Source organism: Photinus pyralis, unplaced genomic scaffold (assembly GCF_008802855.1).
Source record: "Photinus pyralis isolate 1611_PpyrPB1 unplaced genomic scaffold, Ppyr1.3 Ppyr1.4_LG1, whole genome shotgun sequence".
In the NCBI taxonomy this organism is placed as follows: Eukaryota; Metazoa; Arthropoda; class Insecta; order Coleoptera; family Lampyridae; genus Photinus; species Photinus pyralis.
The window spans coordinates 30,708,140-30,736,029 of NW_022170249.1; the positions used below are offsets into that span (position 1 = coordinate 30,708,140).

At 36.6% G+C, this 27,890-nt stretch overlaps 1 protein-coding gene across 2 annotated transcripts in view; it reads left to right on the forward strand.

Annotated features, from left to right (window-relative positions):
- Nucleotides 1–13,914, forward strand: part of LOC116175974 (paired box protein Pax-1) — a 50,696-nt gene extending 36,782 nt beyond the window's left edge. Inside the window, exons 1-3 of one of the 2 annotated variants that reach the window (XM_031494376.1) lie at nucleotides 9,575–12,197; nucleotides 12,258–12,377; nucleotides 12,832–13,914. In XM_031494376.1, coding sequence (XP_031350236.1) covers nucleotides 12,323–12,377; nucleotides 12,832–13,592 — 816 coding nt within the window. In that variant the 5' untranslated portion in view covers nucleotides 9,575–12,197; nucleotides 12,258–12,322 and the 3' untranslated portion in view covers nucleotides 13,593–13,914. Of the gene's footprint in view, nucleotides 1–9,574; nucleotides 12,198–12,257; nucleotides 12,378–12,831 lie in introns of those variants that run through there. The other variant, XM_031494383.1, reaches the window with a different exon arrangement.
- The last annotated feature ends 13,976 nt before the right edge of the window (nucleotides 13,915–27,890 follow it).

The window sequence follows — 27,890 nt, forward strand, 5'->3', positions numbered from 1 at the left end:
TCTCCGGTGAGAAATTTTCGTGGGCAATTCTTCCGGGGCAAATTTTTAGTGAACGGTGACCAATTCTTTGAGGTGAATCTTTCAAAAGAGAATTTAGCGTTGGGCGAGCTTCTTTGAGGGCGAGTTTTCCGGGGCGAATCTTCCTACATCCACCATTTCGCACTTTTGCGTAAGACACTCGCGGGACTCGAAATTTTTCTTCCGCAAGTATCAAAAATGGTGTTTTCCCCTATTAATTATTCACACTAACTATAAAAATAAACCTAACTGGATGATCTTAATTAAAGAACAAAATCATTGTTTGGGACGTTATCATCATCACACTGACACTTGGAAAATCGCTTTGTAGTTCCTAGTTCTAGTGAATTTCGTCATCTCTCACGATTTCTCAGGCCTCGAACCTTTCACACGCATTCAACAGGCCAGGATCGTAATCCAAGTACAGTCGCTCACATAACAACATCGAAAAAATTTAGGAAATCCTAGTGGAACTTGTTACAATAGCTTACGTGCTTTTGCTTGTTTGTATAATCCTAGAGAAAAAGCACAAGGTCAAACGCCTGGAAACAAATATTGAAAAAATGTATCCATTGACTATGTTACAGTATAGGTATTATTGTGTTGTTTATTTTTATTGCGTCATGCTCTTGTCTGAAACCATTGTTAATGTACTGTTTTCACAAACTTTGTTGACATTGCTGCGGACTATTTCCTATATTTTCTGTTATCATTTCTTATAACAGACCATAAATTCACCAGCACCTTGTATACAAGATTTGGAATGCCACATTTCTTGAGTTTAGTATACTTAAGGAATTGTAGTTACCGTCACCCTCTTACCTATTGATAAGGTGCTGTCAAATTAAATTCAGACAAGAAATATACCGGCGGTAAAATATTATTTAGGCAATCTAAGAGTTTAAATTTTAATTTATAAGTAGGCTTTACCACATACAACATTAGTATATGTTGTCTGTGGCTTTACCAAGCATTTTCAGTAGGTATGTAATACCGTAATACCTACTTTTATACCTGCCGTGGTCCGAAAATAATGCGTTTCTGTGGACACGTTTGGCATAGGAACACATCAGAGCTTTAAAGCACAGAAACAAATATTGATTTAATCAGTCCTAAACTATAATTAAGTATGACCATCGTGGGTCAACGCAATGTTCATTTGGAAGTTCTGTATGTGCAAAAACGGATCTATCAATGCACAATTTTCCGAAAACGAAAAATCCTCACCCCTAGAAATGTTTGAGCATCCGAAATGTCAGAAGTCGAGGAATGTTATCTTCACCAATTTGCGTGTTTGGCACGAGGTTACACGCTAAGAATTTTTAAATAGACCCTACAGACCACTTCGAAATAGGGAAATATCCTTGCTGTATAGTGTATCCTCTATCGTTAGAGTAATTGACATTTTGACCGAATAGTTTCGGTCACGTGTGACAAATATTTGAACATATGGGTTGTAAGAAAAGGCGTGTTAACATCAGTTTGACGATTATTTATAGATCTTTAAATGTTAGAAAAATTTACGACTGGCACGAAATTCGGCGGCTGAAAAATATCGTTTGGCACATACGCACGTATCGTTATTTTATTGCTTACAAATTGCAAAATAATTCTGAAAAATTTCAAATGTTTATTTTATAGACGCTCATGATTGATTAAGAATAGCTCAAATGATTTCAAATGCGACCATCATATTTAAAATTATGGAGGTATCGTAAGATGAATTAACAGCGCAGGGTTTGATTATATTGCAACATGCATTGTCTCCTTGTTTTAAAGGAAATGAACCTAATTCGTAAAGGAGCGTTTTAGGTCTGGATAAAACTGATACATGTACTGATGCATGGTACAATGAGAGAAAAATTATACATTAATCGCATATTTCCGTTGTCAAGACACCATAACTGGGCTAGAAAATGTTTGTTTCACTTAGTTTAAGATGAGGCATTGTCCATTTTAAAGTCAAAATGTGGGGTACGGTTGACCGTAATATAACGTTTTAAATTCAAGTAGTAACAAATATTGCCACCCTACGAATGACAGCTGACTGGTTATATTGAATCCGTTATGAACTATGTTTGAATTGAAGTTGTGTTAATTATAAAATGCTCGTATTTGATTGGTTGTTCAATACCTAAAGTAGTCCTTTCTTAATAATTAAGGGTCGAAATGTTATCGTGAAGTGGTTTTCATTAAACATACGAGCACAGGAGCGAACACATTCCGTTCCGTTTTGATTTAAAGTGTATTTAATAACATCCAAACTCAAAGTTCTAATTGTCCACTAGGGTGATCCAAATGACGACAGTCGATGCAAACTCCTAGCTCTCGTATAATGAATGGGTCCTTTGCTTTTGAAGATTTAATACGGTCACTCTCAAAACAATATGTGGCCCGGCGGTAAATGCCGATGCCATACAAAAATAGTATATTAAGTATTAAGGTCAGTAGGTGTACTTTACCGGTTGAGGATAATAATTGCAAACCGAGAGCGCAGCTCGAGGTTTGCAATATTATCCGAAATCGGTTAAGCACCTACTGGCCGTGGTGCTTACGCTATTTTTTGCACGATCAATTTATAATTGATATAAACTAAATTCGAATGTAGGTATCAATGTATCAATGCATATTTCGTTCAACGTAGTGAAGGATTGAAATCGCCATCAAGCTTATGGTTTGATTATTCCATGTTGAAAAGTATGATTTTTCTAAGAAGGGGTGTTGATATTTCAAAATACAGTACGCTGATAGCATTTTTGAAAAGAAAGAACGTTGGGTATCAGCCAAAAAAATCTAGCGTTTTTTCTAAAGCAGATTTCCATAAATTTCTTACGGAAGCACCCGATGACACGTACTTGGTGGTAATGAGTTATTAACTAACAAGATTGAAACCGCTCAGAAAATTTTATGTGGAACTTCAGGGAACCCTTCATCATCTTCGTTACCATCAACAGAACCTGCTATTTCATACCTCTATCGACTGCTGAGTGTGAATAATCTGCAAACACCGTGTTTTCCAATTGCCTGTCTAATTCCCGAACTAATTTTTGTAACTTGCAAATTGTACATTTAACTTCTACATAATAATTTGATTTTTGACACATATCCTACTTGTCGCTTGTTACTATAACTGTCACTTGGTTGCTAAGCACGTTGCTATGATACACTTACCGCCCTAGGTTGGTAAGTGCACCTTACCGCCTTGAAAATGAATTAGTAAGTAGCCGACAATAACCGATCGTGCAAAAATATTATTTACACACAATTTACGCACAATCAACCGCTTCAGACGTGGGAACATTATAATATCCATTCGCTTTCAGTTTAATTTCGCGCGTCCAGTTTTACACCATTATCCGTATGCACAACATTTTCTGTCTCGCAATTAAACTTTATTTGTCATGCAGTTTTCACGTGAGCTGAAATTTCCACTATTGTTCGTATTTAGCTTAATACTTTCTAAGCCGTAAGTTATCCTTTGTGGTTGAGGGCTTTAGTTCACAATTTTATGCATTTGTTTTTATCGCATTTTTGCAAATTTATTTGTAAAAATGTAGCTTTTAATCTCACTTTGACCGGCCGGCTGACTGGCTGACTGGCATCAAATGCGGGTCCGTAGAAGAACACTTGTAGAAAGACGAGGAGTGTACCTACATGTACCCGCCGGGGCCGTGTAATTAACAACTTTAGGGATGGGGCTATTTAATGTGCGCCCGGCGACATCTGGGCGCTACCCCGAGCGTGGTCTATTAACCTGGCGATTTTTCAATTTTTTTCCTATCTTCTACAGTTTTGATCCGATTGATTTCAAATTGATGTCGTCTAAACGATCTTATGAACGCGCACAACTGCGTGACGAAATTTTTTTTTTCCTAGGGACACCCTGCGATAAATTACAGATGATCGACTTAACTTATTAGCTCTCGACTCAACGTGAAATTTTCCAACACGTTCGCTCTCTCCCTTTTTCATGTACCTTTAGCGCATATTTCGGTAGAATATAAAATAAATTCTCCTGCTTGGGCTGCAGTAGCAAATTCGAGTGTGTACATGCAAATCCGTAAATAAATTACAGCAATGCAAAATAGTCGAAGTAATTCACAATTTGGGTTTACGCTTTTATTGCCGCTTATTGATAAAATGCATTAAAATTGGCGTACTGCCTTTATACGTTCTTATACTAAATTATTAATTAGCTTTCAAACTGACAGGCAATTTGACCCTTTCATCTGTAATAAAATGTTTACATTTATCGTTATCGTCTGCCAGCAATGTTGAACAGCACAAAATCTATGAACAACAATCAAGTTTAATGATAAACTGGTTTTTATACGTTACTTTACACTGCTTGATTATGAAACGGGCGTCGTATTTTCAATTAAACTATTTGCTAAAGAACCAGAAGTACCTACTTACCAAATTTAGGTGTTGTGTCATGTTTCAGGTAGTATTGTAGTAATTATACTAAACATTTTCGTAAATATACAGTGCAGGTTAGTATACATATAAAAAATACTTTCGTTGAGATAAGATCTCGGATAAGATTTCTTCAAATTTCAGTGAAAATTTAAACCTCTTGAGCATGCTGTTCATTTTTATTAATACTTTTAATATTGCCAAGTAGATAGCGTTGCACACGGTGGTGCATTGAACAAGCTTTCATTTCGTTAACGTTGTGATGACGGTATAAAAAAGAAATTGAAAACCTTCACATGCGTAGATTTAATGGCATGTTCTTTAGAAGATTGCAAAATTCTGGTAAAATTTGACAGGCAATAACCTATATTGTCCCTACATTTTCTCCACCATTTGGCTCCTTTAATTTATTATCATGGAGCCATCACAAACTTACTTTGTAAATCACCAATATTTGATATGGTATAGTTAGTTGCGGTGTTGTACCGAATTTTCAAGAGCGGCTTATTTACATTTACAAGGGTTGGAAACCTCACTGGCATTAAATAAAATTGAACCTCTACGGCACTGGGAAAAATCTTACTAAAACAATAGATCTTATTTTCACCCACGGCTAGCTCAGTATTAAAGAAAAAACTGTATACTCCCTACCTTGCGGAAGTTTAGCCTTTTATCTTCTCTTAAAACCTTATGCTCTGGTTTTATTGAACTCTAATCATTACACATGTAAATTAAATTGGTTAAATATAATATTAACAAAAATGAACGCGATCCAATTAAACAACGGGCTTACCTTTTATAAAGTTCGGCAATTTCATGGAGGCATCCACGCTTTTTTCAGCCTACACAGCGTATTCGATTATCTACATCCTACATCCAAAAATTAAAACTTCCTTAATGTATTTCTCGGCTTCTGGTTACCATTTTATTTATTTATTTATTTGTTTAGCCAGATACCATACTGAATGCAAGTATTCCAATTACATGGCACTGGGTGAACTACATAGTAATTACTATCTAATATGACTAATTAATTTATTAAAAGAGCCGTGAAATATGTCAATGTCTCTCTCACGGCACTTCTTATTAAAAGCCAACAGGATCCTCGATAATTGCGATGACGGAGTGGTCATAACAATTAGGGACAACTTACAAACACCAGGAAAAATTAGAGCGCATCCAGGGATACCTCACACGACTGATTTCGATAACGTTTATTCTGCAACACATTTAATTAGCTACTGTTATTTACACTTACTTAATTGACCGGATTGAACTTTTTAAAGTCGGTAGTGGCCAGTAAGGCTCATTGTTAATTCGAATTTCTCGGCGTAACCCTGCACGGCTGTGTAGTTTTAATGCTCGTTTTAAATTAACATAGGAAACAATAACCTGCTAATAATAAATATAAAAATAAGTTTATTAATGTACTTAAATCCGTCAGATCTATTTTTATAACTTAATTAAGGTATAACTACTAAACAAAAAAGTAAAAAGTTTACATATTTTGTGTAATATGTAATGAAGTTCTCCATTATTTTGGGTTCGTTGTAAATTCTTAGGATATAAAAGGAACCACAAATGTTTATTAAGTTTCTAAAAGGCGATCGATTTCGGGTTTTCTATCTACCCATCATCAGGCCATGCTAAAATATCATATGAAAATGATGGAAATGATATTTTAGCATGGCCTGATGATGGGTAGATAGAAAACCCGAAATCGATCGCCTTTTAGAAACTTAATAAACATTTGTGGTTCCTTTTATATCCTAAGAATTTACATATTTTGGTTGCAGAGAAATTCACTGTATGAATAAAATGCGTTTTTTGACAAAAATAATTTTTCCTGTTTTAAATGAGTTGTACGGCTATACGGTAAACATTTAATGTTCCGTGGTATACAATTATAAAATTTTTTTGTTATGAAATCAAAACTATTTAGGATTTTAGTAATGATTTAACGGAGTTGAAATTCTAAAATATTTAAAATTATTTGCCTCTCGACAGGAAAAATTTCCGGTCATATCACACCTTGAGTCGATCTACAATCACTTTTTCTTAAGATGGGAGCGACTTCCGGGATAGTATCGTGTCAATTTTGAACGAAAAGACTTTTCGTCTCGTTGAGTCACATGAAAAATAAAACTCGTCTCTTCCTCAACCCCCTCTTTTACAAAAAAAAGGGCGGTAGTTGGTAGAAAACAGTTCCTTTTGTTGAGAACTTTAATTAGATAACCATGAAAAATATAATTAATTTCTACCTCCTTCCCCCTTCCCCCGGCCACCTACTGGCCTCGAAAAGGAGATGCGCAGGAAAGTTATAGTTTGTACAAACCAATTCACTTCGGTGAGACTTTTCAATAGAATACCATGAAGGGTAGAACGTTGAACGTGTGTGTTTGATACTTAAAAAACGCACTAAAAAAATTCATAAAAGATTAAAAAAGCTTTTAAAGAATTAAATGAAGGTTTAAATAATTAAAAAATATAAAAAATGACCTTAAATGTTGGTTTGAATCAATATTGAATTTTTAAGCGCATTTTTTTAAGAAATCAAAAAATTTGCTATTGTTTGCGTTTTGTCCGGATCCACTTCTGCTGTTTTGAACTATTAGGGGAATGATCCTAGAGTCCTGGAATTTTTTGCAACACCTTGACTATAACCTAGCCTATAGACCTTGAAGGTGGGCCAGATGGCCGTCAAATTGCGCTGTCTTAAGGGGGGGCTCCTCAATGAATTCTTTCCTGAGATGCTGTTTTTGAAAGTAAAACGTGCAGAACTTTTCCATGCGAAAACCAATTGGTTATACAATAGGAATTAATTTCTACCAACCATAGGTCCTTCTCCTAGACCGCTAATGGGATGTAAGAGCGAATTGTCAGAGGAGGGTACTTACAACGTGAAATTGAGACATATGCTAGAAATATACCTATTGGTGATGTCAAAACTGTAAGTGCGAATATGTCGAGGACACAGAGTGTCGGAAGATGTTACTCACAAAAAGCGATTGAGGCGCAGGGGCGTTACAAAATGCGTTTTAGGTATATGCACAAGAGTTATGCACAATGTGTACTTCTTCAGTATACGTTTGAAAAGAAAATTTAATTTACTACCTTTTTAGAAAAAAGATGCAGGGTATCGCTCCAGAGTAATCGTAATGGGGTCGATAGACCGAATTGGGTCGGCTAGTTATACGACATATTTAATTGATTGTTATGATGTATACTGAATCAATGGAGTTGGGGTACCTTGGTTGCCAGTCTAAATACTCTCAACCCACCTAGATAAAAGGAGGTAAGAATGATGGAAATTCAGCGGTCAATCCATAGACCGCGCTCAATAGAGATGGGTACGCAACATTATAATTGAAATCATTATAACTACTCCTGGGCAATTACAATTTACAAGCATGATGAATTGATTTATTCCCCTCTAGAGTCGTTTAAACAGCCCCTCAAAGGCTTAATCGACTCATGCTCGAACAGGGAGCATCGAAGAAGGATTGGGTTGTTCCAAACCCATTTCGCCTAGTAGCTCTTGAGCTTGATATAGGAAGTCCAGGCACTTAATACCAAGAGAACATGGTTTACACCTTTTAGAAGAAGATAATTAAGAATGCTTCCCTATTCCTCTAAGTAAAAAACGGCTTTCCGAACAGTGGGCACCAGTTGCGCAGTGAATTTTTGCAGGAAACATTTTAAATTTTGGAGATGATTTTCGTATATGAGAATTGGACAAGAAATTTTCAAATTCAATACTAATAATAAAGTGCTCAATATAACCATGAGTAGCAGATTGAGCACTTTTCACCGCCATTAATTAGAAACAAGAATAAGTTTATAGTCGTCTGGTAATAAGCATTTCTACACAAACAGCAAAACCCTGTTTAGATCATTTTAGGTCTGGCAACATTATATTTTTAATAAAGCACGACACAGTTTTCTGCATAATGCGTGATAGCACAGATAAAACTGTGGTGATAGTTACGAATAAGGCAGTAGGCAGTGTAGTTTGAAGGAAATTAAATGCCAGCCGTTATGAGAAGATGTGCCATTAACACCACGAAAATTTATTGTTTGAACGTTTGTCAGATAACCTTATACATGTTGAAACGAGTTAAGTGGCGTGAGTTGCAAAAAAACCATGCCTGTATTTACCTACTGTGGTAATTGCGCGCAATAAATTTTGACTAATGGTCGATAAACTGGTCCTTCAATCAGCCGAATAGCCAATAAAACGTTAGCTATATTTTATAAGAAATTAAAATTAATTATTAGTTGCTAATTGTGCGCGAATCACTTAGCGTGAAAATCGTAGCTATTGTTAAATATAACAATGGCATTAATAAAATATTTATATGCATTACCCGTTTATTGAACATAAACTTTTTTAATATCGCCCGTTCTGATTCCACAATATCGCGATGATGTAAGGTAATCAATTCTGCATAGTCGCGTACATGTGTTTCAATTTAAGTCTTTCTAGATGCACGAGAATACTTATTTAAATCGGGAATGTTTTTGAAATGCATTTACCGCCGCTATTCAAACTTTACTTCATATAAGAAACACGATCCTTGTTAAACGCAATCAATCCCTATGAAAACATCGATAGTGTTAACATTGCCTCTACAATGGTTTTAATTAAACAGCGTTTAATTTCCATTTGTTCCAATGTAAATCTTTCTTAAACAAAAATTATACAGAAGTTTTTTAGTTTAATTGCGAGTTACGGGTAGAACGTACGTTCGGTCACAATTTCATGTTTCGATAGAGGCATTACACTTGTTATGATCGAGTTACGCGCGACCATAACAAATACCGTGATCCAAGTGCAATTTCACAGAGATTATCTGCAATATTCTACGTCAGCTTGATTGAAATGGTGAGAGACATTTCCATTAAATGATGAACGCCCTTCGGTAACAGTAAGGTCGGATCCAGAAATGGAAGATTAAGAAATTTTAAACCAACGATAACAGCCCCCTATGGACATTTATTGCCGCAATTCGATTCCCTTCGAGTTCGTGATTTACTCGCTGTTTATAAATCCGCATGCCTCTGGGTGATGGAATTCTAATTCCATGTCGTTCTAGTGATCGTAATTGTAATTACAATATGTAGCGAAATGGTGTTAGGTATATGAATAGAATTGTTATTTTCGATATCGTGTAGGGTTGCCTTTGTCGAACACTTCGGATAGATAAATTTTCATTTTGGTTTGATGAGTTGTTGGATAGGGGACCAATTTTGGGGTACAGGGAATATGACACCAAATGTTGTACCGAAATAAAATGCTGGTGTTGTTGCTGCTGAATTATTATGGAATGCAAGGATGGAAGATGTGATTGACCCAATTAGTAATGAGCATATTAAGTACTTGCAATTCAAAATGTCGGTTAACTAGATACACCGCCCATCGTACGGGAATTTACACGAAGATCGGCTACAAAGGTCTTTTGGAATTGCAGTATGATTTCTCTAGAAATTCGTTGCGGCTTTTATTTTGATTGGAACCCACGAAGGATGACTTCTTGTTACATCAGGATTCCATTCCAACGTACCTATGTTACGGAAATTTATTATTTACGGACACAAGGCGATATCAACTGTAACTTCTATGCCGCTATTCAATTATAGTTGTCATAGGTAACGGCATAAAAAGTACGTGACGTCACTCAATGGCATACGTTATGACTAAGATATGACCATCGAGCATAATGGTACCAAAATTACTACTGAAGCCATAAAAACAAAGCTGCTTGACATGTAATTCGACACCAAAGGTCACAGCGGTGGTGCTTTTTCGGGAAAATTTGACCAGACTATCTCAAACAAAAAGGAAGGAAGGTGCAGGTGAGGTGGTGTGAAAAAAAACATCATGAGGCAACGTTCCTTTCTTTTTCTTGGCTTAAGTTAAATCCGACTGTAATGAATCTGCTTCCAGTATTTCACTTATCGTCGACCGCGAACTTGGTGTAATATTTGCGTACAAAATTTTATTTTTTTTATTACGGGCAGTGTACATGACTTTGTCATGGTTCAAAAGCAAAGTTATCCGCAATCAGCTCTACGACGGCTCAAAAACCAATGAATCTAACGCTATCCTTCTAGATTAATCTCTACTGATCTTTTAAATTTTCAAACCATCCACAAAATGGTATTAAGTGATTAAATCGATCATATTTAATAATGAACGAAACTGATTCGTTTAGCCCTACCAATCAAAATCGCCCAAAGACTATTCACCAAAAGGATGGTATATAGACTGTCTTTTCAATCATTTGGATCAATCAGTACTTCGAGCTTTATCGACCAAGCCATATCACCATTACATAAATTTCAGGTTAGTTAACATTCAATATTAAATGTCAAACTCTATGGGTTCGGTTGCATAATAAAGTGAAATTACAACTCAATAGGCTTTCTCTTTGTAATATGAGTAATCTTCGACTTAACTCTGTTCAAATGTAATGAACTTACTTCTACGGCGTTGACAGATTTGTACCCTTATATAGGAATGGTCTTGTAAAGACTATAAAATGATATTCAATTATTAATCTGACTAATTCAAAGTTAAACTTCTCCGTGAGGTCTCCTTAAAAAATAAATCTGCAATAAAATAGAAACTTTCTATGCTAATGGAAAATTCACAAGTGGCCGTAATATTTTAAGAGCCCCTTCTTTTAAAATTTCAATGGAACCAAAATGAGCTATTTGGCAGCAAATGAAAATTGTTATGGCATCCTTAAGGTACCTAATTCACGCGATTGAAAAATAATACAGCCACTAAATACCTCTAAATATTCTCGGTAGTTGTGTCGTTCCTATAGAAATTTCCTACAGCAGAATCCTGCTAGGTCAAGGTTCGCATGCGTTGTACATGAAGTGATAAAAATCTCAGATTGAAAAGAAAGTTCCTTCCTTCTTGGATTTGTGCGGTGTGCGAATGCTTCTCTTTTGGTTACCCACAATGAGCTTTATGACGGCTCAAAACCGAATAAATCTGACACTAACCTTCTGAATGAATCCCTACTCAGCTTTTACTTTTTTAAACCACCAACAAAATGGCGCTAAGGAATTAAAAGACACTATTTAATAATGGAACGAAACGAATACGGATCAAAATCGCGGCCGTTTAATATTGCAAATTCAGAGCTTCTCATGAACCAATACGATATCATTCTGCGTAATCCTGACTGGTTGTTTTGGATACTAAAACCTATTAACGCCTAACGCCCGACTGACTGTCTCCAGCTGCTCTAAGCCATTACCCGCTCACGACGTATATGGAAACCAGTGACCCATAAAATACAAATGGCCGATCTTATTAAGAACCTACTGACTTTTAAAACATTGAAACCCATAAACATTTTGTAAAAACTAAACTCTAGTCACTAATGCAACACCCGATATACCTACTCCTTAATACTTATTACCTAGAAAATTAAAAATCGAAAAAATGTGAAACGCTAGAGAACTCAGCAATTATTTTTAAATTTTAATTATTTATGATTGCACACAATGTTGACTACGTTAGTTACCTGATTTGCAATTGACAGGTTGTAAATATTATGCCAATTCTTACATATTTATTGTAAAAAGCTGTATAGAATATTGATCTAAAAATCTGTAGTCATTGTCACTGGGGTTCCAGACCATAAACAATTTGCGAGTGGGGTCGCTTTGCAGCCAGCTCACATAATAATATTGAGAGCAACTCTCGATATTATTCAAAATACGTGTGAAAATTTAAGGCGCCGGTGAGTCGTACAATGACATGATTAGTTCAAATTGCAGGAAAAATTTTGTTTATTTTGCAGTCGTCATTATACAGGCTACTACGTAGCGTTGATCAGCAGGAAATTACTCCACGTTGAGTCGATTTATGGCCGTCAACCTATCTGATTGGGCGAAAAAAATTAATTTTATTGGTGGAAAAGGTAATGGGTATCACTCAAAAAAGTTAAGAGTGGGAAGTGCGTTGTTCTGAGAGAACCGTGAGACAATGCGCGTTGCACCGTGAAAGCAACGCGTTGAGCCGCGAGAGAAACTAAGTTGACTACCTGTAATTTATAGATTTCGTGTTATTTGATTTGATTTTCCGTCAAGCCACGTCAACCTGCTTCTTTGTCGATAATGGTTTAATCGTTTAATTACTTGGAGATAACAGTTAGTGAACTCCGCCACGCCACCTGCAATACACGTGCAACGCGATTGTAAATGAAGTAAATGAATTTAATTTAGCGTTACTTAAGGTTTGCGAAAGAAAACCGCTCGTATACTTATGAACATTTACTTTTAATTAGGGCCTTTTCAAACAACAACAATCCACTTATTCCATTTAACTGAAATCAAACTTTCATGCATCTAACACAAACTCTTCTCTTGTTTCAGAAGGGCAAGTGCAACAATATGGCGAAGTCAATCAACTTGGTGGTGTCTTCGTAAACGGCCGTCCGTTACCGAATGCGGTTCGATTACGAATCGTGGAACTCTCGCAGGTGGGAGTTCGACCCTGTGATATTTCAAGACAGCTGCGCGTCTCGCACGGCTGCGTATCCAAAATTTTGGCGCGGTACCACGAGACCGGTTCCATTTTACCAGGAGCGATAGGCGGCTCCAAACCTCGGGTGACAACGCCGAAGGTGGTGTCGTATATAAAAGAACTAAAGCAGAAGGATCCCGGCATCTTCGCGTGGGAAATTAGAGATCGACTGTTATCCGATGGTGTCTGTGACAAGTACAATGTTCCTTCAGTTAGTTCAATTAGTCGAATATTAAGAAATAAAATAGGATCTTTAGTGCATACGGCCGCGCATTCCCACTCGCTTTACAACGCGATTTATCCCACCTACCCGTATCCCCAACAGAAATTGGAATCGCCCCCGCCCCAAAGGTATACAGGGCCTCACTGGCCGAGCTCGCATTCGGTCTCCGATATATTAGCTAGCGTCCACTCGGCTGCATTTCGTTCGCCCCATTCACCCGCAGCCGCCGCTTTACCACCTGGACCGTCACCACCAGTGGCGGACCACACGGCTCAAAATTACAACTATTACATGTACTTACAATCTGGCAACACGGCAGCAGCCATGCACATGGTGAATTCTGGTATTAGTCATCCGGCATTAACACCTACTGGACCGCACATTTGAGTGATAGCTTTTAACAACGTGTGTTGGACGTGCTTCACTCGACGCTTTTATGTTGTTCGCCCAAATGCGTTGTCTTGATGTACTTATGTTTTGTAAATAAGATTAAATTATAAGTGGGTTTTTAGTACTTTAACGAATTTCAAAAAACTAAATTCCGATTTGCTTCTGAAGCTTTAAAATGGTGCAATAAATTTTAAATTATTCAACTGTGAGCATTTATGTATGCCATGAAATTATTTATTTGTTAATATAATAAAAATTCAAATTGTATAAAGACTAGGTATGTGTAAGTAGGCAAATAAACCATTTCCAATTAACATAATGAATATATTATTGACGCTTAGTGTATGCTGGTGTAGTGGAAGCAGAAGTTGCCGATGGCAAGCGTAACACAGTAAGTTAAGGTCATAACAAAGGACATATTTGTCTGCTATTACTGATCAGCTGACCTACAAGAATTGTATACCTCGTATGAAGCATTGCCATAGATTCATCTGTTTAGGTAATTAATTTTTAGAGCTATGTCGCCTGAGTTGTTTGCGGTTTCAGTTTCAGTGGCGTTCTTGGCAACCATCTTTGCTTTGCTGAACGTACCCCACCCCACATTGGGTGTTCCTGTATTTATGGCGACCAGTATAATTTTTTCAAACTTTGAAGGCGTCTGCCTTATTAAATGTTCTGGCTTATTAATTTTTCCGCTCTTTAAATATCAAATGTAAAGGTAATAAAAAATTCGTAATGCCCCAAGAACATTTTTGTAAAAAAATTCGTATCTGTCTTTAAAAATATAAGGGTTGATGCAAAGGTCACGTGGACGATTCAAAATGCTTCTTGTTTCCTGACGTCAGCACGAATTATTAAATTCTTGAAAGAAGAAAGAATTAAATGAAACAACTCTCGTTGATCGCATGTAATGTTGGTTACCTATAGCGATATATTTTAAGTATTGACATGGTTTTTTAAAAGTTATGTAGGTATTTATTATATTATAATGTATTATATATTTAAGAAAAATTCTCTGTACCTACATGGGGTTCTCCGAAACCGTAGAAGATACGACGATAGTCAAAATAGAGAAAAGTTTCTCAATTAAAGAATAATTATCACGCTGTAAACAAAACCATCATCAAATATCAATGATCGATCAATGTGTGAATTTTTAATAAAACTTCCAACTTACCGACTATGTTTACCTTTGGCGCCTTTATTTTGAACCTGACGCAAAAAATGTATATGAGACTTTTTTCGTACAGTTCATCAAGACACTATATATTTTATGTATTTAACATTTTCGGCTATGGTGCTTACTTTTCGAGCAAAGTGCAAATTTCAAAGAAGTACAAAATAAATAGTCTCAAAAACTAAGAAACTCACAAAAAAACTGTAATGGACTTTTTATGCCACAGTAGCCAGTGTAGGCGAAAAAAGTACAATTTTTTTCAAGCCGTTATGGCCCTTTTGAACTTGAATCACGCCAAAAAGTAAATATAAACTAAACATAAAATAAGAATACAAGATTTCTGAATCCTCGGGCAATAGTGGGTATAAACACCTTTGTCTTGGGAAAGAATCTACGCTTAAGATATTTAATTGATGCATAAAGCGTAAATAAACGCCCCCAGTTCGGGGCAAGGTGACACTTAACTAAATGTAATTGTTCAATGTTCAGCACCGTTGATTACTTATAATCTCATTTACAGACCGGAAGATAAATAAAGTAACTAACTGAATTACCTCGCGCTAACATTAACGACAAAGGCAAAAGATAAATAAAAAGGCACTTTATAGTTGCTTGGACATTAACCAATTGCAAAGTAATTCTTCACGACCGACGCCGACGCGACGGTAGCAAAAATGTACAGCAACGGAATGACACGACAAAAGCTTTTACAGTTTACCTGCACTTTGGTAGCTGCTCCGATAGTTCACACATTGCATCGCAGAACGTCTTTTCGTAAATACCCAGTGTTAGATGAGTTAAGCAGACATATCCATCATAGATTAGTGAACTCGTTTTAGGAATTTAGAAGAGAACGGTATTCATAGATATGAGTGTTAATGCTCATTACACGAAAGATATATCCAAAAATTACAATGTGAAACTCAGGCCCAAATCCAATTAATTCAAACTTACGTGCCCCATTAATAAATGGGTTCGGATTGCGATATAGGTAAAACAAAGATAGGTAATTAAATTAAATTTAAAACATATGACATAACTTAAAAAGAAACTCGTTAACAAAGAAGGAATTCTATAAAAATAAGTGTACCTCAAGAGGATACAGCCATTACCTATTCGCGTAAAAATGCTTAGATAACTATTTTAAACTATTTTAGTGTGATGGTTGGAGTTTTCAAATTCTGATATCAATATTTTTCGCAAAAATCCAAACCTGTCATTTTCACGACAAAAGCAAAAGTTATACCTAATGCTTACGTTCACCAGACGAAGCGCTTCATGACCGCTACATAAAGGCGGGAATACTCTAGCACGATTTCTCGCGTGAGTTCCTGTCTGATAGCACTGATAGCCACCATTCGATAACCTCAACATATCGCAAGAGGAGAACTACAGGAAGAATGGAAGGAAAGCCGAGTGCCGATTTGAAAAAAAAACGGTATGGAAAATGATAGGAGAATCACGGTAATGACTACAGCGTGCAACATATAAATCGAAGATGATGAGATTTGAGAAGAGGGGAGCAAGGAAAAAGGAGGTAGAATGGAAGTGGAGGAAGTAAATGGGGGGGGGGGGGGAGAATGAGAAGTATTTATGTTTACCAGATGCAACAAAATAATGGGACTAACGCTCAAATAAGGGAATTATGAAAGAAAAGGGGGAAGTGGCGATAGACAGGTTGGGTAATAGGAGAGAGGAAATTTGAAAATGAGTTAGAAGTAGAAAACGCCTTTTGATGCAATTGTGGCAGGGGTGTTGATGTAGGGAATGAAGCTGTGGGGATGGAAGGAATGGAATGAACTAGAAGAAAGAATAAATTACATATTATAGGAGACAGTAAAAACAAGTATAAATTGTACACAACTCCTGTGCAGATAAAGCGCATTTTTTAAACCGAAATAGCTTTTGTTTTGATATCACCATTGGATATATTTCATGCAGACGTCTCAATCGCCCTTTGTGAGTACCCTCTTCCGCTCTTGAGGTATAAGGGAATATAGGTACCCGATCACGATAACAGGTCGAGGAAGAGGACTATTGTTGTAGAAACCTTTGATAAGAGGACAGAAAGAAGGGCAGTAGTTGGTAGAAGACGGTTCCTTTCGATGAGACCTTTAATTAGAATACAATGAGAGATAAAATTAATTTTTACCCCGGATACTGCTCCGGATAACGTATAATACCCCAGGAAATTCACGATTACGGACGACAATGTTATTATTACTGTAATTATTGAATACAAGTAGAAAAAGTATAGTATTTAACTCGTGAGTAAGGCATTATTCACTCAGATAAATTACGCCATTCGTCTTCGACTCGTGGCGCAAATTTTATCTTCGTGAATAATTGCCAACTTTCTCACTCGTTGAATAATATACTCATATTTCGATGAGACCATTCATTAGAATACCATGAAGGGTAGAACATGTGATTGAAAGGATGGAAGAAGAACTTACAAAAAGAGACAAACAAATATCACGAAATATCTAAAGGAGAGAAAGAAAAACATTAAACTAATAGCAAGATTCGGATGCGGAAACGAGGAGAGGAATGGAGATGTGGAGAGAAAAAGCATGATAATGCAGGCTATATGAACTGAAAGCGGAAGATATTTATTGATCATATATGTAAGAAATAGAAAAAGCAACGGATGGAATCAGAAGAGAATCATTGGAGGAAGGGGAAGCAGAGGAAAAATGGATGAATGGAATAATAGAAACAAAATACGAAGAATCGAATACGATTTTCTGTAGGTAGGGGAATATTTTGGATCAGCTTGTATTCGGAAACACGGTTCATATTCAATAGCGAAGGTTATTGACATCGTTCTCGAGTTAGACGAGGAACAGACGGATGGACAAATAAAGGGACGAAAAATTCCTCTAAAAAGGGAAGAATAATTCAGAAAAAATAATGTAGTTAATGTAATTAGTTTATGTTAATTGGCGCAAATATAGTATTTTACATTATTAGCCAGGTAAGTGAGTTTTTACTGGCGATAGGAGAAGTTGACTGGCGAGCCATCAGGCGTTACAACTGAGTAACAAATAAAATATTTATCTATCATATTACAGCAGTTTCCTTATAAGTAGGTACATTACCGTTACATAAATTATATACCTAATGTTTAATTGTAAAATAGAAGATGAGGTATGGCCCTGGGTATGACTATACCTCGTTGGCTAGAACACCAGAGAAAGACATTGGAAGTGTAGTTATCTATACTAATGCCTAATATCTAATACTAATTATAATCTCTTCGATACTCCTTCTGATGGCAATCAAAGTGACTTTTGACAAAACGAACTCGTTAAAACGAATGTATAGGTACAAGTGTTGCATTTGTTAGGTGGCAAATTTCTAAATTCGCCCCTGGCGTCTTCTTTATGTTTGGAATAAAGAAAGTCCCTTAAGTTTCATACCTATTTCTTCAGGATACATAAATTTAGAGTAAAGAGGTAGCTATACAGGGTCGCTATTAAATATGGAAAATAGAAGTCTCCCGCTGAAACCGTTTGAGATATACAGATATGAAAATTACAACGGTTCCATTTGAAATTATTTCACATATTTTGAGGATAAAGTTTTTTTTAAAATGTAAACTTGATAAATCTTACAATTGCTTCTAAAATGCACACAGTTCAATTAATCCTATCAATTTAGCAATAAACAGTCTTTTGTTACGTTACTTTTGACTTTTTGACATTTTGACACATTATTTTTGAGGTCGACCGCCATCTTGAATTTTTTAAATGGCAACATAGGTTATGTGGTACGTCATTAGAAAGCTACCTAATTTGTTTCTCTTTTTGTAAAAGCTGCGCTAAAGGTACAGTGCAGTTCAAGGACTATATTTTTTTAAGTTCCGCATAGGTACACCATCCCCCTTCAGTTCTTCTTCCTTGCTGAACTTTCGGTACAACGTTCTGTAAAGCTACCAGAACAGGACGTAATGCAGGACTGGGAGTAATGAGTATCATTGAGACTTCGTAATTGTATGGAACAGAGAGTAGTGAGTAACACTGGAAACTATTGAAGGCAAACAAAAAATTAGATCCCGACAATTCAAAGCCAGTAGTGTCTTAGTACCTAACCGACATTCCATTTTTAGCGCATTTTTGCAAATTTATTTGTAAAAAGTAGCTTTTAATCTCACTTTGGCTGGCTGGCTGGCTGGCTGGCTGGCCGGCTGGCTGGCTGGGTGGCTGGCAGCAAATGTGGGCGCGTAGAAGAACTCTTGTAGAAAGGCAACGGGTGTACGTGTATCTACGGGGCCGTGAAATTTGTCAACCTTAGGGACATGGCTACATGATGTGGGGTTGGCGACATCTGGGCGTCATCCTCGAGCGTAGTATACTAACGTGAAGGTTTTTCAGTTTTTTCCTATCTTCTACTACAGTTTTGGTCCGATTCTTTTCAAATTGGTGTCGTCGGAAAGATGTTGTAAACGCGCACAACTCCTGCGTGGCGGAATTTTGTTTTTTGTCATAGGGGCGAAATTAACGACCTTTTGCGAGGCGCGCGCGCGCGTCTTCGAGAAGTAGTCAACTTCGGGCGCCTTTTACCTTCCGTTGCGAACTCACGCGTTTTAACGTTTCGTAAATCTCGAATCGCTGTCTCTCTTTCTCGTGCCGCCAATAGAAGTGAATTGCGAGTGAACGGGACGTCGGAAGTGGGTACCGTCAAAGGGAATGTGGTAGCCTGCGACACGATCTTACTGATGGTGTAGTCAAATCTTCAACCGCGACGCCAAAGGGAATGTGGTAGCCCCCGACACGATCTTCCTGATAGTGGAGTCAAATCTTCAATCGCGAATTGCGGCTGAACGGGACGTCGGAAGTGGGTACCGTCAAAGAGAATGTGGTAGTCCGCGACACGATCTTACTGATGGTGGAGTCAAATCTTCAAACGCGAATTGCGGGTGAACTGGACGTCGGAAGGGGGTACCGTCAAAGGGAATATGGTAGCCCCCGACACGATCTTCCTGATGGCGGAGTCAAATCTTCAAACGCGAATTGCGGGTGAACGGGACGTCGGAAGGGGGTACCGTCAAAGGGAATGTGGTAGCCCCCGACACGATCTTACTGATGGTGGAGTCAAAACTTTAAAAGCGAATTGCGGGTGCACGCGGAAAGTGGGAAGCGGTTAGTGAATGTAGTAGCCTTTGACAAGATCTGTTATTGATGGTTGAGTCGAAAGTGGCTAATAGAATACTGATCTGCCACACAAAAATGCGCTGAAGTTCCTTCGATCTCAAACGAGGACTTTGATAATTTTTAATATATGGGTAGGAAGCAAGCGTGGGTGTACCCCACCTTCTTATAACTTCCTGATTTCTGTGTACACAGGTAAAACATTCATTCGAAAGGTGGGCCAACTTTTCCAACGAAATGACGTCCATTTTACCTATTAATAAAATTTCAAATTTTAAGCTCATTACGTGAATGGTCACGTTTGTGCAAATATTTAACATCTACATTTCACTGTCACTTTCCACGTAGTTGTACTTTAATTTTTTGAATAATTAATTTCAAATGCGTAGACAGGGCATTCCAAGACAAATGAGTCTGAGATGCAAATTCGGCATGACGGGATCGTATACATATAGTACTTACCCACGTTTGCAACATCGCCAAAGTAAATATAACTTATTCTAATTATATTTCTTTAAATTTGCATTATTGTCCAGTTCAATGAGGTGGAATGTTTACACTTTAAGGCAACCATTTCGATTTTATGGTTTTAGGAAATATAACCCCGCCAAAAATAACCACCGCTGATGTCAGCGAAATTACAAAATCTCTTCTTCTAGTTAACTTCTTGTCTGATGTTTTTCGTTATTTGTATATACGGTCAGCGAGTGTGACGGCTCGCGGTGACAGCAACGTTTGAAGAAGTACCATCTGCTACGTGTACCCAACCATGCGCGACGACGCAGCCAACCGTAAACGACGCGCCCGACGCCGCTGCTTGCGATTGTTAGGGCGGTAATTTGGACGCTTAAGTTTAGTTGTTCAATTTAAATCTAATATAGAAGTGTTTACTGGCACTATTTAGCATTATATTAAAGGATGTAGGCGTAGTTGCAATTTGACCAATTTTATTGGCATTAATTAATGAATTATAAACTAATTCATATCTGCGGTAGCAAACGTTGACTTATTATTCTAGAGCGTACAGATCCATAAACTGATGAACAGAAATACTGAGAAAAGTGCAATTTAGAACATTTTGGCAAATAGTACATCGGTCGACGCGCTTTGTAATTAATTTTGTCATAAGACGTTTTTCCATATTTTCCCATATTTTGGAAGACATCAACGCGTTAATCTTCGAGTTAAACGATTTTGCATTGCAAAACTATACAACTTTCAGTAATCTTATTTAACCGAGGGCTGGCCGTCTTTTAGTTATTTATGCATCAATGGCATTAAGGCGATATTTATGCCGAGGGCGACAGATTGTAAGTCGCCCGAGGATTAAATATCGAGTAATGCCTGAGGTGCATACAAAATTTTATTTATGTTAGTGCACTTTGCTCAGTAAAATTGGACTTATTCTTCTCAATTTGAATTTAAGACAAAAAACTAATCCCTTACGTTTTCGAGTACCTGGTAAATAGTTTTCATCTATCGTCGATTTCAACCTTCCCCTACAGTCTACACTCTACAGCCGTCAGAAGCATAAATCTCTTCATTGAAAAACTTATTGAGCTGAAAAATGGAACTTCTAACCTACTCCCTGCACGAATTTTATGTACAATAGAAAAATTTTAATTTTTCAATAGCAAACGGATACAATATAATTACATTGAATCATTCAAGAATATCTGTATCTTTCGCGGTCCAAACTGAAAATATCACTAATCAAAATCTTTGAAGGACACGATCTACATTGATGAATATAAAAACACACATTACCGCCTAACTAAACTACCTTCTAGTCGTCCAACCTTGGAAATACTGACTTGTGTTCTAATTAGGATTCCAGGAAATGGAAATTTGCTAATTGAAATTGAACCCGAGTGTGTAGCGGAAGGATGCTTTTTATATTTTTAAACTCCTACTAAATTCAAGGCGATGCACAATCCATATATAACCGAGTTGATTTAGAGAGTATTAATTGTACACCAAAGCGATATAATCAGATGTTTAAATGTGTAATCTCTTAAACAAAATGGTTCTTCTTTACTGAGTAAATTTACAGAAACTGATTCAGATTGACGAATTGAAGAAATATTTAAAAAACCTTAAATCAGGGAAAGGGACTACATTCAACGCACAAAACGCTGTTCTTCCATGTAGTACCATACAAAGCTTAACTTGACATTTTTAAGTAGTAATAAGACAATGATGATGCCAATCCTAAACAAACAAAGTTGGGAGTCCATGAATGCAGTTATACAAAAAAGTGAAAATAGTATTTACACAAAACCCTGCTGTAGTGGTGCTTTTACATGTGCTCTAAAAGTAACAATTGAGGAGAATTGGATGGAATATGGAAGTGAGTTATACACTTTACAAACGTTATAAGAAAACGATCGTTGGAAAAAAGGCAGTAGTGTGCATAGGTGTAGTTAATACAGGAACCTCTACGTCTGAGATTTAAGTTGTGCACACTAGTGCGAAATTGCAATCATTCAGCTAAATATGGTTGTACTTGAGCTGTAATAATTTTATGGTATAATATCGAGTGTAAAAACCTCCTTTGCAACTAGCCCAAAAAACGTATAGCTTCCCAATCGATGGTTAATCGTAGAAATTTAAAAAAATACTAAATTTTGAACTGCGACGTTGGTCCCAAAAATGAATGAGCTCTCTGACAGCCCAAAACCGAATACTTTATTCTCTCTTCCCTGTATCCGTCTCTACCCTTCTTTATTCAGCAACAAAACCTACAACATGGCGCTAATTAGTTAACCCGGCCATTTATAATGGTGAGCGAATTGGATTCGTTAGGATGGACGCGTCTGAAGTCCATTATTCAATTCACCGTTTTTTTGCAAATTCATCGCTTTCCATGGATTTTAAGTGAGATAATTGGGCGTAATTTTTACTTAGCTGTTTTGGGCACGCAAACCCATTAAGTAAGTTACACCAGTAACTTCCTTAAGCCATTAAACGGTCATCATGGGCACACAAACCAGTTACACATAGAAAAATGACCACTCACTTTATTACAAACCTACTGACTTTTTAAAAATCCAAATTTACTAAAATTTTGGAATGATTGACCTTGTAATTTGACTCAATACCTAAAACTGCGCAAAAAATTTAAGCGCTCTAGCAAGCTCCCGTTGTAGTAATGCAAAATTGTTTATAAAACAAAAGTTACTTTAGGGGCGTAAATTGAGTATAGAGCAGCCGATTTTATAAATTTTGCGCGTGCGGTAGAAAATTGCCCCAAATTTTAAACTATTTGAAAAAGAAGGGTGTGAGAAGTGCCTACCTTCTGTCAAGCGTCGATAAAGCCTTACTAGTGTTGGATTCACTAATTGAAGATACCACATTATGAGTTACTTTGAGTATTACGGAAGAAAGGGATGTGCCTAACCCAAATAATTCATTATAGTTTTGAGTACCAAAATCTCCCTCCTTGTGCCTATATAAAATGAAAACCAGAATCGCACTGCCAGATCACACCAGTCCCGAGGGCAAATCAAGCAATTAGGTACTTTGGGCGCAACACAACACTTGGACTTGTGGTTCAGTTATATAAGTATTGTGGCACATGAAAAACGAATTTTAATATCTGTCAACATTTCTCCAGATGCTTCCAACATGACGAGTGTTATTATTCAGAGTCGCAAAAATAAAGTCATTTAATGTTTATTACCCGCACCGTTTAGTAATTTTCAACAAAATTTAAAATAACTCGTGTATCGTCTATTATATTAGATTACCTTCGTGCATGTGTACGGCAAAGATTGCCAACAAGCAATGGTCCAGCGGAAATGGGCGTTGTGCGGAACGACTAGACATGGCTGGTTAGGGACCAGAATGCCCGTGTAACAGAAGGCGAGTCTAGTTAATAAGATCATTGGCATAGTTGAGTGTTGTTCTGAATATGCCATATTTTCGGCGGCATGTCTAATTAAATAAAGTTTAGCGCAACTTTCTCATTTCCTTTTGTCGTGCAGTGTTAATTACATTATTTTGCGTTAGGCACTAACTGAAGAGGAATAGCGGTATAGCTATTTATATGGATTTGTTTTTGTACTATATACAGTCCTCTAAAGTCAATAGGTAATTATTTCATAAATAGTCAACGAGATGATTTCGACACCGAAATCTGACTATACTTTATTAACGAGCTCCTAGCGAGTTTATAATTTTGTTGTGTCTGTCCGTCCGTCCGTCCGTCCGTCCGTTAGCACGATAACTCATAAACGAATGGACCGATTACGATGAAATTTTGTAGGTGGATTCTTTATCAAATTTGTAGATCGGAGTTCGTGAATTGGCAATGTAGCCCAAAAAATAAAGTAGGCCCTTTTGACATCTCCGTTAGTTATGAACCGAATTGCATGAAATTCAATATGCGCATAGCTTTAGCCATATAAAACACAATTTAAAAAGTTGAACCTAATCGATCAGCATTCACAGTGCCCTTTGCGCATCTCGACCATTTACAGACCGAATTGCAAACTTTCTTATTTATGAAGGATTTAAATGAAATTTGATACATAGCCACTTGGAATAAAACCAAATTTAACGCCAGTTTCAAAATTTGGTTTTGCACATGCGCAGTGGCAACTTTCTTATTTATGGAGGGATTTAAATAATATTTGATACGTAGGCACTTGAAATAAAACCAAATTTTACGCCAGTTTCAAAATTTCGTTTTGCGCATGCGCAGTGCCAACTTTCTGATTTATAGGGGGATTTAAATGAAATTTGGTACATAACCACTTGGAATAAAAGCAAATTTAACGCCAGTTTCAAAATTTGGTTTCGTGCATGCGCAGTGCCAACTTTCTTATTTATGGAGGGATTTAAATAAAATTTGATACATAGCCACTTGGAATAAAAGTAAATTTAACGCCAGTTTCAAAATTTGGTTTTGCGCATGCGCAGTGCCAACTTCCTTATTTATGGAGGCAACTAAATAAAATTTGATACATAGGCACTTGGAATAAAACCAAATTTTACGCCAGTTTCAAAATTTCGTTTTGCGTATGCGCAGTGCCAACTTTCTGATTTATAGGGGGATTTAAATGAAATTTGGTACATAACCACTTGCAATAAAAGAAAATTTAACATCAGTTTCAAAATTTGGTTTTGCGCATGCGCAGCTTATTTATGGAGGCATTCAAATGAAATTTCATTCATATACATACACTTTAAATAAAAGCAAAACTAACATCAGGTTTAAAATTTGGTTTTGCACATGCTATAGCCATACCCAGGAGCTCGTTTGCTATATTTGTTTAATTTATTGATACTTCTGTGTTGTTTCGCATCTTTTGAACTTGTAAGTTGTAACCCAATCCGCCGTACACGCCCAAAAGGATATATTTGCTCTATATATAAATTTGACGAATGGTGTATTTAACAACTTAAATAGCCTGAATATACTTACACAGAATTATCTTTCCGAAACGAACCGCATTACGTATCTAATTTGTAATTTTGGTGTATCTTTTAAGCCCCATTAAGATAGGTGGTAGTACAGTGCTGTTGCGGTGCGGTGCCTTTGTATAAAAGTTTGAAATACGCATACCCATATGACAATTCACAATGACATGTGCAGTGCAGATGACTTGCACAATAAGGCAACGGCACCGCACTACCACCTATCTGAATGGGGCTTTATTCCTACAATTCCCGCTACAGTCACTATAGGTAGGTAATCAACTTGATATGCGCCCTCCACATGAATATCCTAATCGTATCAAATCCATCAAAATTCTCTTCACGGAAATGACTAGAAAATCAAATTGGGGTGGACTGGCCAAAAAATAATTTAAATAAAACTGCGAGAATAATAAAAACAGGTGCCAAATTGTTGACAGAACAGCTTCCTAGCTCAAACTAAATATTTAAAAAAAAAACAAGTTGGAAAGTATTCAATGCGTCGAGTGTGAGACGGATCGAGGTTTTATTAGCGCTGAAATATAATTTGCATGGACAGAATTGTGACACAAAGTTAATGCTTCAAACCCGAGCTTCCTCCGATGATTCCGTCGAGAGTTATACTTAAAAAACCTAAAAAACCGACCGCCCGACAGACCGTCCGACCGAACAGCGAAAGTGAAATATGTACAGAGTGCCTATTATGTATGGAATATAGTATATATCGCGGTAAATATCGACTGTATACAACATTTTTCTATAACATGCAAGTTGTTTAACAATTTATTTCCCATAATAAGGCAGCATTTCATTGTTTTTGTTTCAGAAAACAAATGAATAACGAAAAACAATTGAATTTATTTAAATCGCAATACACACTTTTATTAGGCTCATTGATAGAGATTTTTTTTCTTTTCAATGACGTACCACGTTGGCACCCGTGTAGAAGAAATTAATTTTTATTTCAAGCTTTTTGCGATAGATTATGCCACTTCCTTGCAGTTAATGGTGAATATTTTGAACATTCATTGCGATGAAAACCATTTTACTGCTAATTTCGTTTTGTTTTCAAGATAGTAAGAAACGTACACGTTCATTTGTTTTACTTTGATGTAGGAGATCTGGATTACATGATCTAGGTAATTATAATAAATTTTTTGAAACATTTTCTTGAATAATGGAAATGGCATGTTATATCATCGAAAAGAGAAAAAAAATCTCTATCAAATGAACCCAATGGATAGATGCACTGCCATTTAAAAAATTCAACTGTTTGTCGTTACTCATTTGTTTTCTGAAAAAAATAACTGAATGCTGCCTTATTATGGCAAATAAAATGTTAAACAACTTTCATATAGACAAATTTTGTATACATTCGATATTTACCGAGATATACAGGGTGTTACACGACCGTTCGAAAAAAAAAAATCGGGTTGTAGAGGGCATCAAAACAAGCACTTTTTCCAAATAAATCGAGGGTCCAACGTGTTTCGTTTGGGAGCCACCCAAGAGTGTTGAAATCTGCATTTCTTCTTTAATTTTTTTCTCAGCAACCATAAGAGTTACAAAGTCGGGTGGCATGTCTTTGAATAGGTTTTTGGGTATGCTCTTTCCGATTTTGCAATTTTTTTTTCAAAATTCCTACCCCTAAAGGGCGCACCCCTAAACTAGGGTGCAAAAAAAAATTCTGATTTCGACGAAATTTGGTATCTGGGGGTTTTTTAACATGAAAATCACGAATCTGAAATTAGTTTTTGAAAATTCGAAAAAAAAAGTTCCACTGCAATTCTTGGCGGGACAACGAAAATAGAGATAATTCCACGAAATTTGTTGTGTACATACTAAACGAGTTAAGGAACAAAACTGTCGAACAGTTTTTTAAAATAACTTTTCAAACAAAAGTTATACTCATTTGAATGTTGGTCCTTCGGGTCGCGAAGTGTCCCAAGCCTACTAGTAAGCCATAATTTCGCATGTGTTGGTTGACAATGTCGCAAAAACAAAAGATTAACGGTTTGAGTCGATATTTTGTTATTTGGAATTAATTCGGTCATTAAATGATTAAAAAATTCGATGTATCGATTAAAACACCTACCAAGGTATCTTAAAGCCCTGATCGATTATTTATTATCTAAATAAGGTAGGGGAAAAAGTCAAATCACTTTCCGTATGATACTTTTTCACTATGATCAAAAATTTTCATAATCTTAGGTTGAAAAATAACTTCCAAAAGAACACGCTCCTTTTAAGGACAAATCAGCGCTTTTATGTACCTTGGTAGGTGTTTTAATCGATACATCGAATTTTTTAATCATTTAATGACCGAATTAATTCCAAATAACAAAATATCGACTCAAACCGTTAATCTTTTGTTTTTGCGACATTGTCAACCAACACATGCGAAATTATGGCTTACTAGTAGGCTTGGGACACTTCGCGACCCGAAGGACCAACATTCAAATGAGTATAACTTTTGTTTGAAAAGTTATTTTAAAAAACTGTTTTGTTCCTTAACTCGTTTAGTATGTACACAACAAATTTCGT